General features: G+C 47.9%; 1 protein-coding gene and 1 long non-coding RNA gene across 5 annotated transcripts in view; one reads left to right on the plus strand and one right to left on the minus strand.

Annotated features, from left to right (window-relative positions):
- LOC119433008 (uncharacterized) overlaps positions 1 to 16,344 on the plus strand; it is a 41,473-nt gene extending 25,129 nt beyond the window's left edge. The window contains exons 4-8 of one of the 4 annotated variants that reach the window (XR_007464441.1): positions 6,819 to 6,893; positions 9,380 to 9,454; positions 11,912 to 11,986; positions 15,248 to 15,379; positions 15,954 to 16,344. This is a non-coding gene — a long non-coding RNA (uncharacterized LOC119433008). The remainder of the gene's footprint in view (positions 1 to 6,818; positions 6,894 to 9,379; positions 9,455 to 11,911; positions 11,987 to 15,247; positions 15,380 to 15,953) is intronic. The other 3 variants (XR_007464443.1, XR_007464444.1, XR_007464442.1) reach the window with 3 other exon arrangements.
- The window catches only part of LOC119433007 (uncharacterized), a 280,121-nt gene continuing 276,130 nt past the window's right edge, over positions 13,939 to 17,929 (minus strand). Inside the window, exons 7-8 of the mRNA XM_037700162.2 lie at positions 16,154 to 16,233; positions 13,939 to 14,166 (exon numbers count right to left, since the gene is read on the minus strand). Of these exons, the coding sequence (XP_037556090.1) occupies positions 14,079 to 14,166; positions 16,154 to 16,233 (168 nt within the window). The 3' untranslated portion in view covers positions 13,939 to 14,078. The remainder of the gene's footprint in view (positions 14,167 to 16,153; positions 16,234 to 17,929) is intronic.

Consider the following 17,929-nt stretch of genomic DNA (forward strand, 5'->3'; position numbering starts at 1 on the left):
ACACGCAGGGAAGGAAAGCCGGGAGGAAGCGAGCCGTCTTCCATCGCGCGCAACGCTACGGGGGGGGGGGGGGGGGGAGGTTCTACTCAGGGTGGCCGCGAAAACGCAGCGCAATAATTCATCCAACCACAATTTACTTTGCCAGAACATTGTTGCATAGTTCGCCCCTTCCCCCCCTTCCTGTTCCAGTCGGATTTTCGATGCTGACTTGTCCTGCTTGGTCTTGCTGGAATTAGTAGTTACGCCAGGGCTGCTGGCGAAAATTTGAAGTGTCCGTAACTGGTTGAGCGAGGCGCGCGCATTTCTCCGCTCTACCGAGTTATGGCTTGACCTAAGCGCACCTTGACGCCGGAAGAAGAGGCTGCCCGACGAGAGATGCGTCTCCAAGCCACGCGGGAATGGAATCGCCGTCTTCGTGTCTTTCCAGCCTACCTCGCCAACAAATCGCCGATATGCGACGTCGCCGAGTCGATCCGGAATACCGAGAACGCGAGAATCAAGCCAAGCGTCAACGCCCAGCCTTGCCATGATAGCCTAGCCTTGCCTAGAAAAAGCCACGTTAACCCACGTTAAGCCTACATCAACTAGTTGCTAAGGAACGTCGCCCAGCTCCCCTGTTTCTTCACACTTGGCACCAATAGTGTCAAGCTGGCCGCATTTTTTTCGGGCTGGCCGGGCGGAATCATCAGCAAGGTCATTACCAACGATGCTACAGGGCCACGGAAGCCATTGGAAGGTGATATCATATCCGTTTATGAGGTCTTGATGGATAACCTCTCTGGTCTCAAACACCAATTTTTCATGAGTCTTGTGTCGTAATGCTGACAGCAGACTCTGAAGGGCTGCCTTAGAGTCACAAAAAAATGAGCCACTTTTGCGACGTAACTAGCAGCACGTAGGGCGGCAAGTTCTGTTGCCGTGGGACACGTTGAACTTCCTTGTGACTTGTAAGCCCCGGATGATAAAAGCGCCTGTGGAGACAGAACCATCGGTGTGAATCTGCGTTCTTTCTACATATGGCTCGTTCATTAATGACAATGTCAACTGTCGTAGAGCCATTGCAAAATGACGGATCTTGTTCGTAATCCTCGGAATTGTGAGGTGTACTTGTGGCTTTCGTAGGCACCACACAGGTAATAGTGGTCTTGCTGCTGGTGTAAAGACCGACGGAAAGGTAGCCTTGATGTGTCGCAACAAGTTTGGAAAATGTGGCTTGAGGTATTTGCGCCGCAAAGCAGCAATGTAGTGACTGGGTGCGGCACACAAATGTTGAATGTGCGCTCTCAGGTTGTCAACTGTGATCTATGTAGGAATCAAGTAGCCTATCGCAATCATAACTGTTGCACTGGTCGAGACGTCCAAGTCATGTCCGTAGAGCCTGGCCTTTCAAGCTTTCGAGGCTGCGAATATTTGTTTTGCATGTGTTCGCGAAAACCTGTAAGCTGTACCGTAAAAAAGCCCAGAAACAATGTTCTGTACAGCATGGACCTTACCGAATATAGCATGCCCGAGCTTTTTACGCACAGGAGCTTCATTATACGTACAATTCAAATTATTCTCCGCTTCAGGTAGATGCAGTGGGGTCTCTGTCAATAATCACACCACCAACTCCACAAACAAGGCCTTGGTGTGTCCATCGAAAATGCTCGTTAATCGCCTTTACGCGCAAATCCATGATACCGTAACCTGCTTCTCTCAGTGACCAGAATATCGCATACCAGAAGGCTCATCGCTTCAGACCATATATAATTGACTTTTACTAGCGGTGCTAAATTTTGCATTCAGCCGTGGCATAACTGCAAATGAAACAATGGCCTTAACTCTATGGCAAACCTGTGCGCCAAGTTATATGCTCGTGGATCAAGTACAACTTTTGCGAAAATTTTCTTAAGCAAGTGTCACACTGCCGTTATCAGCTACGTATTCCAATGTCGCGGAATAACTCAGCGTTACGCAGTCTTATATTTTTTAGAAATTGTGGGCAATTTAAGTCCAATATGTCCCGAAATTTTGAGCGTTAGTGGCTTAATTATGAAGGTTACAAATATTTCGTAAACTCTCGTTTTCGGGCTATCTTCATGTGTTATACGAAGTTCGCCCAGTGTTCACGGTGAACTAAATGAGGCATCTTGTTTCTGTTCGGTTAAAATAAGCTCCAGATGTACGGAAAGTTAAAAGTGGTTGGGTTTGTTCCGGATGTTACTATAAACTACGAAAGCAAGCTCGCCGCAGCGTTAACACTGTTCTACGCAGAGTTGAGCCCGTGTTCCTGGCAGAAAAAAAAAGTGCCACAACTAAAATGTACCGAAAATGGGGCAAATGCGTGGGCGATAAATATTGCGTGTGCAATAAATTTAAGGTAGTGCCATACTGACGTTATCACTTAATCTTTCCGATAATAACCCGAGATAACGAATGATTCTCATGCATCTCGAATGGCACCGTGAACAATCGAAAGTTTTACCGACGCTATGCAGGGATTTCGATGAGGCTGTTCATCGCTTAAACAGTAAAAATTTGGGAAAGGACTCTCAGTGGCGCTCTTTTTTGACGTGAAGGTTGCCTATGCGAATGGTTCCCATCAAGCCATACTAGACGCGGTTTTAACAATTTACCTTGGAGGGCCAGTATTTCGATGGATGTGAAGCTACCTCATACGCCGGCCCTTGTTTGTAGAAGTCGCCCAGTTTTAGATTATGTCTTCGTTACTATTCAAGAGTCCACAGCAGCTGATGGTTAGCAAAAAAAATCTCAAAATTAGTGTTTCATTTTTCATCATCCTGATTGTGCGTCGTAACGACCTCACCGACGAGGCGCCTGGTTTCTATAGCTTTGTAGATGAGTGACGCAGCCTTTTGCGATGAAGGAGTGACAAACACCTGAGTTAACTCTTTGTCAGTTGCTTCAACAGAGCTGTGTCGCTTACGCCGGGGCGATGCATTCCCCAATGCACAATATTCATTTGTGATTATATGTAGAGGAGGGCATGGTACGCCTCCTATGCTACTGCTCGCCCTGACTAGACTGAGCGACTGTCTGTGATACAGAGCGGAGAACTGGCACTAGGTCAGCGATGTGAACAGTGGACTTTCTCTCCTTATCTCAATGTTTTCCTCCCCTCACCCAGAGCAGGGTAGCCAGCCTGGCTCAGTCATGGTTGATCTCCCTGCCTCTCATTTATCTTTCTTCCTCTCTCTATCTCTAGATAACTCTTATGTTACAGGAAGTTTATGTCGGCTGGAAAGGGGGTGGTCATGTTGAGTGAAATGTGTGACAAAACTTCCTGGCCTGATTAGACGCGTTTCGATTGATTACAGAACACTCCCTTCTTTCGGTGTTATATAATGTTCTTAGTATGTATTTACCTCTTCGAACTCAGCCAAAATACATCTTGTTTTTGTTTTTAAGTTAGACGCAGGGTATACGTAATGTTTGAACAAATCACGTATGCCGGCTATCCGGACCTTTTTAACGGTGTTTTACGAAGAAGGCGGGGACAAAAAGTCCCCTAGACTGTTTGATTTATTCAGGTTTTACTATATATATATATATATATATATATATATATATATATATATATATATATATATATATATATATATATATATATATATATATATATATATATATATATCTAGCCTTTTGGGTATCTTATCTCAATTTTAACTTTCGTATTTATGACTTCTATAACTTTACTGTACCCTTACGTAAACTTGCAGTGACTCCTGTTCTATTATTCTATTCCACCATTGCTCTAATCATCGCTTCCTTCTCAGCTGACCATAAAAAAGTTATTGTTGCTTAGTGCAAAAGAATAAAGGGCGGAAGGGGAGCGCCATCCCTTCCTCGTTTTACACTAGCGAGCATAATGTTTTATGATATACTGAGCAATTCAAACCGACTAGCCAAGCAACACGTACTTCTTTCCTCTTATACTGACCTGGTAGGTAGCACCTATCAGCAAAATCAAGAGCTGGGCATCCATGGAAAGTACAAATACAGCTCCCGGCTGCCATTGCGCTACCTCTTCACCTTTCTGACGCACGCGTGAAGCTTGGTGAATATATAAAATGACTTATGTGCCCCAAGCATGCGAAATTTAAAGCATAAACGAATAGCCTCCCGCACACAAAATAACCCTATGGTTAAAGTCGCTTTCTGCAAAGTTTGCTTGTTTCCGTAACGGTAACGCAATGTCCCTGAACTGTAAATGCACTTATAAGAGGCTGGTGCGGTTGCAGTGGAATTGTTCGGTTAGATTGCGTGCAATTCGCAAGACAGTGTGGGACGCTCCCTTTGACCATCGGAGTAACGGTTCAGCTGAGCTATGATCACGTGCTCATTGACAATGGACTCTTGTGTTTCGCCCGTTTAGAGGCGTTATAAGAAACGCTTAAAAAGTAACCCCGTGTTTCTGGAAGTACCATAAACGACAGAAATTGCATACTTGTAGAACAGGGGAGCCAATTTAAATGGGACATCACCCAAAGATTGAAGTTTGTACCTTAATTATGCGCGCTCATAATGAATGCTGAATCAAATCGTTCGCCAAATCAAATCAGTGCTCATCAAATTGGTATGCCTTCTACGAGGCACATAGTTTCTTTTCCTCGGACTCTTCAGTGAAATATGCAAGGCACGGTGTTTATAATAACGTGAGGCATTTCTTGCCAACTTCAGGAACTTTGAGTCCATCGTCCGACTCTCACCTGTGACTCACCTCACCTCGAGGTGGCGCGTGTAAGATCCGGCCATCTCGACCGCGAAACACTGGATGGTGCTTGCCTCCGTACGTACAGCGATTCAAAAGCAAGTTTGCCACGAGCGTTTATTTTCGATCGCCGGACAGCAGCGCGCCACCTCTTCGCTCCTTGCCACGGCCGCGCAGACTTTTGACGGCCCTTCTCGTATTTACCAGGCCGCACGCGGTGTACGACAACGCTTCGCCAAACTTCAGCATGGCGGCGTCATCACAGCGAATTCGAAAGACGACCACGGCTTCATCAAAAAGTGCGCCAAATCGAACTTGGGCGTTTCTCCAGGGTCTACTCGAGCAACTCGAGGATAGGCGCAGATGGTAAGGAACGTGTTCGAAATAATCGAACAGCTAGGCGAGCCGACGCTCGATCTTTCTGACCCTCAGCACGTGCGATCTCCACAATGAGCACCTGCTCGAACTCATCGAAAGAGTCCAAGAGCATAAGTCGAGGCGGGAACGCCGCGGGGTTGCTGTCATAGCAAGCGACGCCCTAAATGCTTCGCATAACCTCGATGCCCATAGTACGTGGGATCTGCATACGTTTTTTTTTAACTTTTCAGTTATCACGTCTGCAAATACATCTTTTGTAGAAAGTTGCGTATTCGAGTGTTCCACAGTGCCATACCGCCGGTATTCGCGATGGTTTCCCAGATTCCCAAAACAACCGAACCAATGACAAAGGGAGCGTGAATGCAGCAACTGTTACGGTGAATACGTGGCAAAACTTTCATGTCGCCGGCTTAATGATAAACGTAAGGGTTTAACAGTTAGGGCTTCCTATGTCCTTCGTGAACTAAGCACAACACCTTGCTTACATTGAAAGAAAACGAGGGGCCTGGCTTGAGCAACGTATGTGAATTAATTGCGGGTCGTGCAATAAAATACGTATGCAAGTGCTCCGGAGCCCTAGGAGTTACTTTACCACCGTTGTTTCAACAACCTTGCAACGGGGACGCACGTGCTGTTGAGCAGCACGAATTGCGCCAGTTCATGAACACTAGTGAAAGTCACGTATTTCCAGGGGATACAAGTAAAATACGGCATTTCCAAAACTGTTGATTGAAATTCGACAGCTTTTACTTTTCACGAACGAATTGTCACTGAAAAGCATGGGAGGGAGGAATGAGACGTTGTGAATACCGGAAGCTTTCGAAAAATTCGCTGAAGTCTTAGTTGGAACTTTTTAGCTATAAGCTTTCAAAGTTATTTGCACAGTTTGACAGTTTCCGTGTTGCGATGCGACTCCTTCTGGATAAGAATGCTTAATTTTGATTACGAATAAACAAAGATATCTCCCTCCAACAGATATTACAATGTTGTCCTTCAGCGGCAAGCAGACTTTTGGTATTTAACCAATATATCTCAGGCCGTGGTAATCAAAAAGGCAAAGGCAGTGGTCTTGGGACGTTATATATATATATATATATATATAAAGCCTAACTATGGTTGTACGGTGTTTCTGCAGCATCACGTGATATGGCCAGTTGGCAAGAACAGAGGTTCTGAAGAAAACTGTCAGGTCACGTCACGTGATGCCCCAGCTAATGAGTGACAAGTACAAAGCTGTGTTGTCAATAATCCATCGTTCAATGACCAAGCTGGAGAGTATGAGCGAACATTCTATAAGTCACTGTTGCAGTATTTGCAGGAACTTAATAATTTAGGCATAATTTCATACCGAAGTTATGACAACCCAAGGGAATGGATTGTTATAACTTAAAAATTCCACGGGGATAAAATGCGCGCCCTTGGTATGGCACTATCCTCTTTTTCAAATATAAGCCAAAATAAATCTGCTTGCTGCACAGGACAGTGCAGGTTTACTATAGCTGCGTCATAACATATTGTCCAGGCACTTGATATACTGTATGTGTTCACAAGCTCAAGTTATATTTGAAGTACAAGTTTCCGCCGAAAAGAAAATTAGTTTGGTGATCACTGGCAACTGCCATTTAAAAAACAATGTGTTGGGTAAATATCCGCCAGTACGGCGGATATTTACCCAACACCCGGAGTGACCTACGGAACTGTACAAAACATTTAATTTCAACTCGTGCAGGAGCGCGTGGAGTTGCGTTCTCGAGCCGTCGTCCGTGTGAGTCCCGGTGCCACCAGACGTCCACCCAACCAGCAGGTGAGTGCAGCCGTGTTCTTCACGTTTCACGAGCGGCTTGCGCGGTTCGTGTACCGTCAGTCAAAGAGCGTCGCGCTAGTTAAAATGAACTACCGCTCATTAACTCATGGCCAGTAGCTCAATGTGAAGGTGTATTTGTTGCGATTGATACTGTACGAATGCCTTTGCGCTAGCGACATACAACTCCTGCATAGTGAACGAATAACAGCGCGAAAAGACACGGACCAAAGGAGGCATGTGTGTGTCCCCTTCTGGTCCTTGTCTTTTCGCACTGTTATTCGTTCACTATGCAGGAGTTGTATGGCGCAAACGTGGGGGCCATGATCGGCGAATCATAAAAGAAAAAAATTAGCGCGGGCACCTGCCCATTTGGAGAGGGGCCCGGGGGATAGCGAGGAGAGACTTTGTGAAAAAACACAAAGCCTCGCCTTATCCCCACACTCCGGTCCGAGTGGCGGACCACGCCGAACCCGATCACTGCTGCGGCTCGTCGCTGCGGCTCCCGGGATTCGAACGTGGGCCCTTGCGAGTGCCACCGGCGACACTCTATCCACTCGGCTACCGGAGCGGCACGTTAATCGCCTTACGAAAGGCGACCAGCAGCGTGATGCTTAGGCTGCTTATCAGCCGGGTGAGGGGGAACAACCCTCACCCCCGGTCTTCGCTTATCGTCGAAGGGAATACGCTTCGCTGCTAAATCGGAGCGCTTGAATCCCGCAATTCACGGAGGCGGCGTTTTCCTTCTTTTTATAAATAATTTCGCACGAAGGCGTGTTATTGTCACTTAAATTACTTGCCTTTATACTTGAAAAGTTTGCATGTAAACCAAATCATATGAGGAAACTGATACAATTGAGGCTGTTGGTCCCAAACAATGTATACTGTCGGCGTCATGTTAACCTTGAGCATGCCTTAAACTGCTCTTGCGGAAGGTACTAGGTAGAACCTGGACCAGCGTATACATTGGGCGTTTCCCAAGAGGCTGTCCCTTTCATCAGCGTCGCCCAGACGGCGACAGTGCGCCACCGTCGGTGACTGTCGCCAGTCACCGATGGGCAGACAAGCGTCCCAAATCGGCAGTGCGCATCCTTTGAGTGTTGCCCCGAGGCAGCCCCTTTCATCAGCACCGTCCAGACCGTCACGGAGATGCTACGGGTTGATGCGAAAGGCCAATTTCGTGGAATTACTACCATGGGAACGGCAAACGGGTCTCGGTTTCCCAGGTGGCCACGCAGTTGCAGCAAATGCGAGGATTCTGGCGGAGTTCTGTGAACAATACAACCCCTGAGATTGGCCGGACCAAGGTTATCAGATTCCCTAGTCTGGTCAACTAGGGAAGACATCTGCATGAGAAGCGGACACATTTGGTTCAGTGGGGTGGCTACGACGTGTCCTGAGGCGAACTCAGACGTTTAATATGCTCCTGATGGTGTGCGCTTCCGTAGCAGGGGGGGGGGGGGGGGGCAGTGTATGTAGATTAAATCGTTTTTTCTTATTCCTAGTACTGGACGTACTCATCAATGATGGATTCTTGTCCATTAGGTTTCTCCGCTTGAGATGTGGCTGTATGCTTTATGGCCTCGTGGTCAGGCTAAGTCTGAACACATTGACATTGCAGGAATTGTTATATTGAGATGGCCTCGGTGGTTATTTTCGGTGAACAGGATGAAAGAAGGCATGAAGTTGGCGTGTTCATTACTTTGCATAACGTACGTGTCTTATGTACAGTGTGACGGGCTTTCCATAACTTTCCGTTGAGCTGTAGCGCACCGACTCCATAGTAGTAGTAGTAGTAGTAAATTTTTATTGTAATCAGAAACCGGACAGGCTTCTACCCCAGTCCACAGAGGGGGTAGGGGGTTAAAGACGAAGTTTGTCCAGCAGGGTGGTGCCCCTATTTCAAGGCCCCACTAGCACGGGCCATCCGCTCAGCTCGTTGGATCAGTCGTAGCTGATCTTCAAGGGCCGGGCTATACAGCAGCGCCTCCCATTCGTTCCACGTGCCATTTGTTTCGTGTTCTTCTGCGTGTTCTGCACACGGAACCAACAATATATGCAAGTGGGACCTTGTATATTAAAAAATGCGTAGAAACAGTACATCAGGTAGCAATATATGAAGTACCATATGCGTTGCCTAACCACTGCAGCTAGACCACAGTTACAAACTCGGCTAACGTAACATACGGCTGGTAGTGTAAGTCAAACATAAGCCAAAATAAATGTGCTTGCCGCACAGGACAGTGCAGGTTTATTATGGCTGCGTCATAACGTATTGCCCAGGCATTGGTATACTGTATGTGTTCACAAGCTGGAGTTCTTTTCGAAGTACAAGTTTCCGCCGAAAAGAAAATTAGTTTGGTGATCACTGGCAACTGCCATTTAAAAAACAATGTGTTGGGTAAATATCCGCCAGTACGGCGGATATTTACCCAACACCCGGAGTGACCTACGGAACTGTACAAAACATTTAATTTCAACCCGTGCAGGAGCGCGTGGAGTTGCGTTCTCGAGCCGTCGTCCGTGTGAGTCCCGGTGCCACCAGACGTCCTCCTAACCAGCAGGTGAGTGCAGCCGTGTTCTTCACGTTTCACGGGCGGCTTGCGCGGTTCGTGTACCGTCAGTCAAAGAGCGTCGCGCTACTTAAAATGAACTAACGCTCAGTAACTCATGAACATGGCCACTATCTGAATGTGAAGGCGTACTTATTGTGATTTATAGTGTACGAATGCCTTTGCGCTGGCGACATTCAACTCCTGCATAGTGAACCAATAACAGCGCGAAAAGGCAAGGACGAAAGGAGGCGTGTGTGTGTCCCCTTCTGGTCCTTGACTTTTCGCGCTGTTATTCGTTCACTATGCAGGAGTTGTATGGCGCAAACGTGGGGGCCATGATCGGCGAATCATAAAAGAAAAAAATTAGCGCGGGCACCTGCCCATTTGGAGAGGGGCCCGGGGGATAGCGAGGAGAGACTTTGTGAAAAAACACAAAGCCTCGCCTTATCCCCACACTCCGGTCCGAGTGGCGGACCACGCCGAACCCGATCACTGCTGCGGCTCGTCGCTGCGGCTCCCGGGATTCGAACGTGGGCCCTTGCGAGTGCCACCGGCGACACTCTATCCACTCGGCTACCGGAGCGGCACGTTAATCGCCTTACGAAAGGCGACCAGCTGCGTGATGCGCAGGCTGCTTATCGCTTGGGTGAGGGGGAACAACCCTCACCCCCGGTGTTCGCTTATCGTCGAAGGGAATACGCTTCGCTGCTAAATCGGAGCGCTTGAATACCGCAAAGCACGGAGGCGGCGTTTTCCTTCTTTTTATAAATAATTTCGCACGAAGGCGTGTTATTGTCACTTAAATTACTTGCCTTTATACTTGAAAAGTTTGCATGTAAACCAAATCATATGAGGAAACTGATACAATTGAGGCTGTTGGTCCCAAACAATGTATACAGTCGGCGTCATGTTAACCTTGAGCATGCCTTAAACTGCTCTTGCGGAAGGTACTAGATAGAACCTGGACCAGCGTATACCTTGGGCGTTTCCCACGAGGCTGCCCCTTTCATCAGCGTCGCCCAGACGGCGACAGTGCCCCACCGTCGGTGACGGTCGCCAGTCACCGACGGGCAGACAAGCGTCCCAAATCGGCAGTGCGCACCCTTTGGGTGTTGCCCCGAGGCAGCCCCTTTCATCAGCACCGTTCAGACCGTCACGGAGATACCACGGGTTGATGCGAAAGGCCAATTTCGTGGAATTACTACCATGGGAACGGCAAGCGGGTCTCGGTTTCCCAGGTGGCCACGCAGTTGCAGCAAATGCGAGGATTCTGGCGGAGTTCTCTGAACAATACAACCCCTGAGATGGGCCGGACCAAGGTTATCGGATTCCCTAGTCTGGTCAACTAGGGAAGACATCTGCATGAAAAGCGGACACATTTGGTTCAGTGGGGTGGCTACGACGCGTCCTGAGGCGAACTCAGACGTTTAATTAGCTCCTGATGGAGTGGGCTTCCGTACCAGGGCCCAGTGTACATGATGCAATTTAAACGATTTTTTCTTATTCCTACTACTGGACGTACTCATCAATGATGGATTCTTGTCCATTCGGTTTCTTCGCTTGAGATGTGGCTGTATGCTTTATGGCCTCGTGGTCAGGCTAAGTATGCACACATTGACATTGCAGGAATTGTTATATTGAGATGGCCTGGGTGGTTATTTTCGGTGAACAGGATGAAAGAAGACATGAAGTTGGCGTGTTCACTACTTTGCATAACGTACGTGTCTTATGTACAGTGTGACGCGCTTGCCATAACTTTCCGTTGAGCTGTAGCGCACCGACTCCATAGTAGTAGTAGTAGTAAAACTTTATTGTAATCAGAAACCGGACAGGCTCCTACCCCAGTCCACAGAGGGGGTAGGGGGTTAAAGACGAAGTTTGTCCACCAGGGTGGTGCCCCTATTTCAAGGCCCCACTAGCACGGGCCATCCGCTCAGCTCGTTGGATCAGTCGTAGCTGATCTTCAAGGGCCAGGCTAGACAGCAGCGCCTCCCATTCGTTTCGTGTTCTGCACACGAAACCAACAATATATGCAAGTGGGACCTTCTATATTAAAAAAAAATGCGTAGCAACAGTACATCAGGTAGCAATATATGAAGTGCCATATGCGTTGCCTAACCACTGCAGCTAGACCACAGCTACAACCTCGGCTAATGGAACATACGGCTGGTAGTGTAAGTCAAATATAAGCCAAAATAAATCTGCTTGCTGCACAGGACAGTGCAGGTTTATTATGGCTGCGTCATAACGTATTACCCAGGCATTAGTATACTGTATGTGTTCACAAGCTAGAGTTGTTTTCGAAGTACAAGTTTCCGCCGAAAAGAAAATTAGTTTGGTGATCACTGGCAACTGCCATTTAAAAAACAATGTGTTGGGTAAATATCCGCCAGTACGGCGGATATTTACCCAACACCCGGAGTGACCTACGGAACTGTACAAAACATTTAATTTCAACCTGTGCAGGAGCGCGTGGAGTTGCGTTCTCGAGCCGTCGTCCGTGTGAGTCCCGGTGCCACCAGACGTCCTCCTAACCAGCAGGTGAGTGCAGCCGTGTTCTTCACGTTTCACGGGCGGCTTGCGCGGTTCGTGTACCGTCAGTCAAAGAGCGTCGCGCTACTTAAAATGAACTAACGCTCAGTAACTCATGAACATGGCCACTATCTGAATGTGAGGGCGTACTTATTGTGATTTCTAGTGTACGAATGCCTTTGCGCTGGCGACATTCAACTCCTGCATAGTGAACCAATAACAGCGCGAAAAGGCAAGGACGAAAGGAGGCGTGTGTGTGTCCCCTTCTGGTCCTTGACTTTTCGCGCTGTTATTCGTTCACTATGCAGGAGTTGTATGGCGCAAACGGGGGGGCCATGATCGGCGAATCATAAAAGAAAAAAAATTAGCGCGGGCACCTGCCCATTTGGAGAGGGGCCCGGGGGATAGCGAGGAGAGACTTTGTGAAAAAACACAAAGCCTCGCCTTATCCCCACACTCCGGTCCGAGTGGCGGACCACGCCGAACCCGATCACTGCTGCGGCTCGTCGCTGCGGCTCCCGGGATTCGAACGTGGGCCCTTGCGAGTGCCACCGGCGACACTCTATCCACTCGGCTACCGGAGCGGCACGGTAATCGCCTTACGAAAGGCGACCAGCTGCGTGTGCTCAGGCGACTTATCGCCTGGGTGAGGGGGTAGAGTGCGTGCTACGTCAACGCTTGCGCCCGACTGGAGTTCGTTTATCGTCATCCCGCGATATCTGAGTTAAACGAGGGAGCCAAGATTTAACGCGGCGCTAACACGGTTGTTCGCTCTCAAGAACGGAAGCGGTGTTTTGCGCATGTCAGAGCGGCCTTTGCGTTCCGCTGCGCTTTATCCGCTATACATGTAGTTGAGCAAGCTTTCATCAATGATAAAATGAGAGCGGCAGGTTTATAAAACAAGACGGGGCATATTTCAACGGGCCCTATAGTTGCACAGCAGCAGTGCATCCAAGGCGTTTGTTCTTTTCTTTAAGAGCATAATGTGACAGCGAAAGTAATAAATGGACATGACTTGTGCTACAGACATGGGTAGTTTGCCGTATAGGACATCGGCTTGGCTCCCGCGCACTTGAAGCAGATGACGCATCGAATAACGACGTGGTGACGCAGTGAGGGCAATGCACCTCAGCTTCCGTGTGCAGGAGATGGATAGAAAGAGGCATAGGGTATGCATTGTACAGTGCATGGGCGATATAACACTCTGAAATGAAAGTATTGCATAATGTATGCTTATAAGTGACTGCCATGAACCACGGTATATCAGTTCTTTCGCAAATTTTACCCTAATGTAACTACAAGCAGTGGTCAAGCATGGGCTAGTTGGAACTGCAGAATTACAGCCATAAGATCGCGATAGGAGGAACAATAGAATTACGTTAGAAGAAGGTCGCTGCACTGGCATGCCTGCAGGACTGCTTGTCCCTGTCTGTGTTTTACGGTGGCCTCTTAATATGCTAGTGAGGATGCAAGGGCATGTGGCATTCTCGAGCTTAGGCAGTTTATGCGGACACTGTAGCTCGAATGGGATGCCACTGGTTCTGGGATCGTTGGTTTCGCTTCGAATTGACGGGATTAATCAGAGTAAACCAAGAGCGGTGTCAGAATGATATTCCCCATTGCAACACCAGAATAGAATCTATGATATTCTATTCCCGGAGCATGTTTGTCTGTGCTGTTCCGTCGGCACTGTTTTCCCATTAGGTGTGGCAATCGCATGTACGCCGGAGAGTATTTGCATACTTCCGGCCACTTAGCTCCTGTTTGTCTTTGAGCAAGCATGCGATGTAACTCATGGGAGGGCGGCATACTGAAGCGATGAGGTTTCCTGAGCATGAAGTTGTGGAGTTTTATGCAACACCACATACAACTGCAGGAAAGAACAAGGAAGACCTGGTTGACGTATCTTACGTGTAACTCATGCAGCGTGGCAGAAATTGAATAAGTTGCACAAAGCCGTGTTTCACTGCTTTATTAATGTCCCTGAGTATACCCGGAAGAGTTTCAGCACCATGGGCACCATAGACAAAATGATGGCGAACTGGTGCAAGTCCTCCGTGAACATTCGTGCTCCCTGTGGCAGGACCTGATTTCACGCGTCCTATATGTGCAGGACGGCCCTCTTGGTCGTGCTTGGGTGCCTAGTTCTTGCTAGGTCTTGTCGGTGCCTCCTGCGTAGAGTTTCACGTCTGCAAAGACACATACATGAGCATTAGCACAGAGCTCTGCACTGAGTAGCTATGGTTTTGGGCTGCTGAGCACGAGGTCGCGGGATCGAATCCCGGCCACGGCGGCCGCATTTTGATGGGGGCGAAATGCGAAAACACCCGTGTACTTAGATTTAGATGCACGTTAAAGAACCTTAGGTGGTCCAAATCCACTACGGTGTGCCTCATAATCAGAACTGGTTTTGTCACGTAAAACCCCATAATTTAATTTTTAATGAACAAAGCTCTGCATTGCTTTCTTACGTAGCGTCCCTGTACACTTTGCGCGGATTAAAGAATCGACGTCATTCGAGGTAATCAGCGCTGTGTGAAATGTGCTGCTCAATGAATTCACGGAAGCATTGTGCGGCGCCGGACACATGAATGCTAAGGCTGGTAAAATGCGCGCAAACATAATAGCCATTGAAACTCGTGCTACAAGGTGACAGTTTACCGACAACAACAAAATTGCCATTTTGAACAGAAAAAGAACATGACTGTTTAATCTATTATATTCCCACCACGAACACAAGGATGTTGAATCGCAACTGCTGCACGAAACGGCATTGACACAACCGAATGTGTGGCGGGACGCATCGCGTGCAATTTTGCTTTGCACAGGCTGTCGCGATGCGAAAGTTTTAGCGCTGTATAAGCCGGCATTTATTATGACAGTGTTGCTTGTATGCTACAAGTACGCATGTATATTGGCTATGTCGTCTAAGTTCGGTGCGCTATGGCTGAGATAAGAGCACAGCAAGCAACATTTTCTCTGACCTATGTTTTATTTTACAGTGCCTGAGGTATATCTTTCTGTCGTGTGCTTTGTCTCCTACTTGATGTCAGTGAATCAACGAATCAAACCATCCAGTAGGGCCCAAAATAAGCAAGCACACCATGTCATTAACGCATCGCTGTGGAAACAGACGGTGTGTGCACGTAGTGTACACGGTGAGGGGAGCGATGTCTATAATTGTGCGGCATCGTTGTCAATGATTATGTCGGCTGCGAAATCGTTGCACCCAACTGCCACTATAGACCAATCGTTCAAATATTCTTACAGGGCAAAGCTTCACATGGACCAAAGAGCAGACTAGGACACATACAGCGTTGGTTCTATCGAAAGTTCAGGAGCCTGGAAGCCAACCACAGCACTCTATTGCCTAGCATCGGCTAATCGACATTCAAAGCGGTCGTGCGTATTTGTTTCCATGCTTTTCACATCCGCATAGGGTTCCCTGTCAAAATGTAATTACCTGAATGAGATGAAGAGGGGTGAACGGACCACCCCATTGAGCCACGGAAAGCATAGGGCAGGTTCCTTGTGGAGTATGTGTGGAATCATTAATTCAACGACACACACAACCTGCCACCAAACCCGTAACTTTTGCATTCCTCCCTTTCCCTGGTATCATGTGGTTGAGCTTGTATGAACAGTTAATAATGTGCAATTGGCTGCGTAGATGTCGTTGCAAAGCTGAGCTGCAACTTTTATGTCTTGTCACCGCACCACAAGGCGGAAAGTTGAAACGTACATAATTGCAATTCTTGATACATTTGGCTGATACATATTTGGCAGACACCCTGCTGAATTACAATAACCACGACCATCTTTCATTACATCTTCGCTGTTCCTTACACAATGAAACTGAAGCATGTTACTGCGAGCGCTTGTACATTTTATCTGTCATATTTCGAAAAGGCTGTGCCGCTGGAAACAAGTACTGTGCGTATTGAACTGTGCGTATGTCATTTTCCTTTCACTGCAGGTCTTCTACGCCTCGCCCTTTGCCGCCATCGCAAAGGATATTCTATTACACAAGCCTGCAATGCGATTGCAGCATCGTCTGGAAGCGCTGCGTAATGATTCCTTCGCACGCGACCACTTGATGTTTGCGAATCGGGGCATCTTGCATGATGCGAGCAGCCACACTTCACTTTTCCTGCACACTGTTACAACGCTACATACGATGGGTGTGTGTCGAAGAACGTCTGGTGGGGCCGGGACTGACACGGGAGACCGGCTCGAGGTTCCAACTCCACGTACGCCTGCAAGTTCAAGAAGTTACAGTTCGGCGTGCGCAGTGACATATCAGACCATGTCGTTGAAATTGCCAAGATATATGCGCATCCCAATGAAGGTTTCAGAAATAAACAGAATTGCACAGCATTGGTTATACATTTCTACGTTGCAGTGATGGTACTCGAAGGAAACGCCACGGTGTTGGGCACTCCAGCTTCTGCAGTGGCTCGTGCCCCACATCCTGACAATAATGTCAGCTTCCGTCTTCACTATGGTTGCAAGTAGTGGTATTTCCTATTCTGGTTTTATGTTTCGTGTTTCTTTATACCTCACACAAATTATGACCAGGGAAGCGTGGAGTAGTGGAATAATAGAGCTGTCAGCACTGTCACCGAAATTATTGCACTTTGCGTAACTACGCGTAACACAGAAAAAAAATTTACCTGCTTCTTTCTGGGGCACAGCCACATTACTACACTGTAAATATACCAGCTTAACCTCGTAATACGTCTTGTCCATAATTTGTCCCAGTGCGCTACAGACGTCCTTGTCGTTTTCCGCTGTTATTCGTTCACTATGAAGGAGTTAATGGCAAAGGGATTCGTACACTATCAGCGTATGTTCAATTACCCGTCGTAGCTATAGTCTAGCTACAGTGGTTAGGCAACACATATGGTACTTCATATTGCTACCTGATGTAGTGTTGCTACGCGATTTTTTTAATACAGAAGGTCACACTTGCACACATTGCTGGCTTCATGGAGTTGTGGCAAGCGCGTCAGACTGTATCGTAAGGCAAAGGTGCACCCGTGGCAATATTACTACTTTCACAACAGCACTACGCAAACTAGTGAACACACGCAAAGCCAAGAAGCCACAAAGCGTAAGCCACATTCTACTAAATCATAAAAATGTAGTACCAATATATATAGCACCTTCCGCAAGAGCAGTTTAATTAACATGACGACTGTAAGAACATCCTCAATTGTATCAGTTTCCTTATATGATTTGGTCCAGTATAAAGGCAAGTGTCGCTTAAGTAACACACGCGGGTTTCGGCTTTCTTTGTGCCTTCATGCATACATTCGTGGATAGCAATTTTCTTCACCATTTCCCCGCAGAACTCGTCTATGTTGTATTTCCGCCGTGCAAGCCGCATGACAGCCATTGTAACAAGGACAGCTTGTTGGTAATGCTCCATTATTTAGAGTGGATTCGAACGCTCCGATTTAGACCAGAAGCGTATGGTGGCTCGCACGTGCGCATATCGCCGCTTGTCATCCTGGGAATAGCAACGTGGTTTAACGAATACATCGCGTCAGTATTCCCTTCGACGATAAGCAAACACCGGTCGTGAGCCGGGTGAGAGCTGTTCCTCCTCACCCGCCCGCCCGATAAGAAGGCCTGAGCATCACGCGGCTGGTCGCCTTTCGTATGGCGATTACCGTGCCGCTCCGGTAGCCGAGTGGATAGAGTGTCGCCGGTGGCATTCGCAAGGGCCCACGTTCGAATCCCGGGAGCCGCAGCGACGAGCCGCAGCAGTGATCGGGTTCGGCGTGGTCCGCCAGTCGGACCGGAGTGTGGGGATAAGGCGAGTCTTTGTGTTTTTTCACAAAGTCTCTCCTCGCTATCCCCCGGGCCCCTCTCCAAATGGGCAGGTGCCCGCGCTAATTTTTTTCTTTTACCATTCGCCGATCGTGGCGACCCCCCCCCCCCCCCGTT

This window comes from Dermacentor silvarum, chromosome 11 (assembly GCF_013339745.2).
Source record: "Dermacentor silvarum isolate Dsil-2018 chromosome 11, BIME_Dsil_1.4, whole genome shotgun sequence".
Classification (NCBI taxonomy): Eukaryota; Metazoa; Arthropoda; class Arachnida; order Ixodida; family Ixodidae; genus Dermacentor; species Dermacentor silvarum.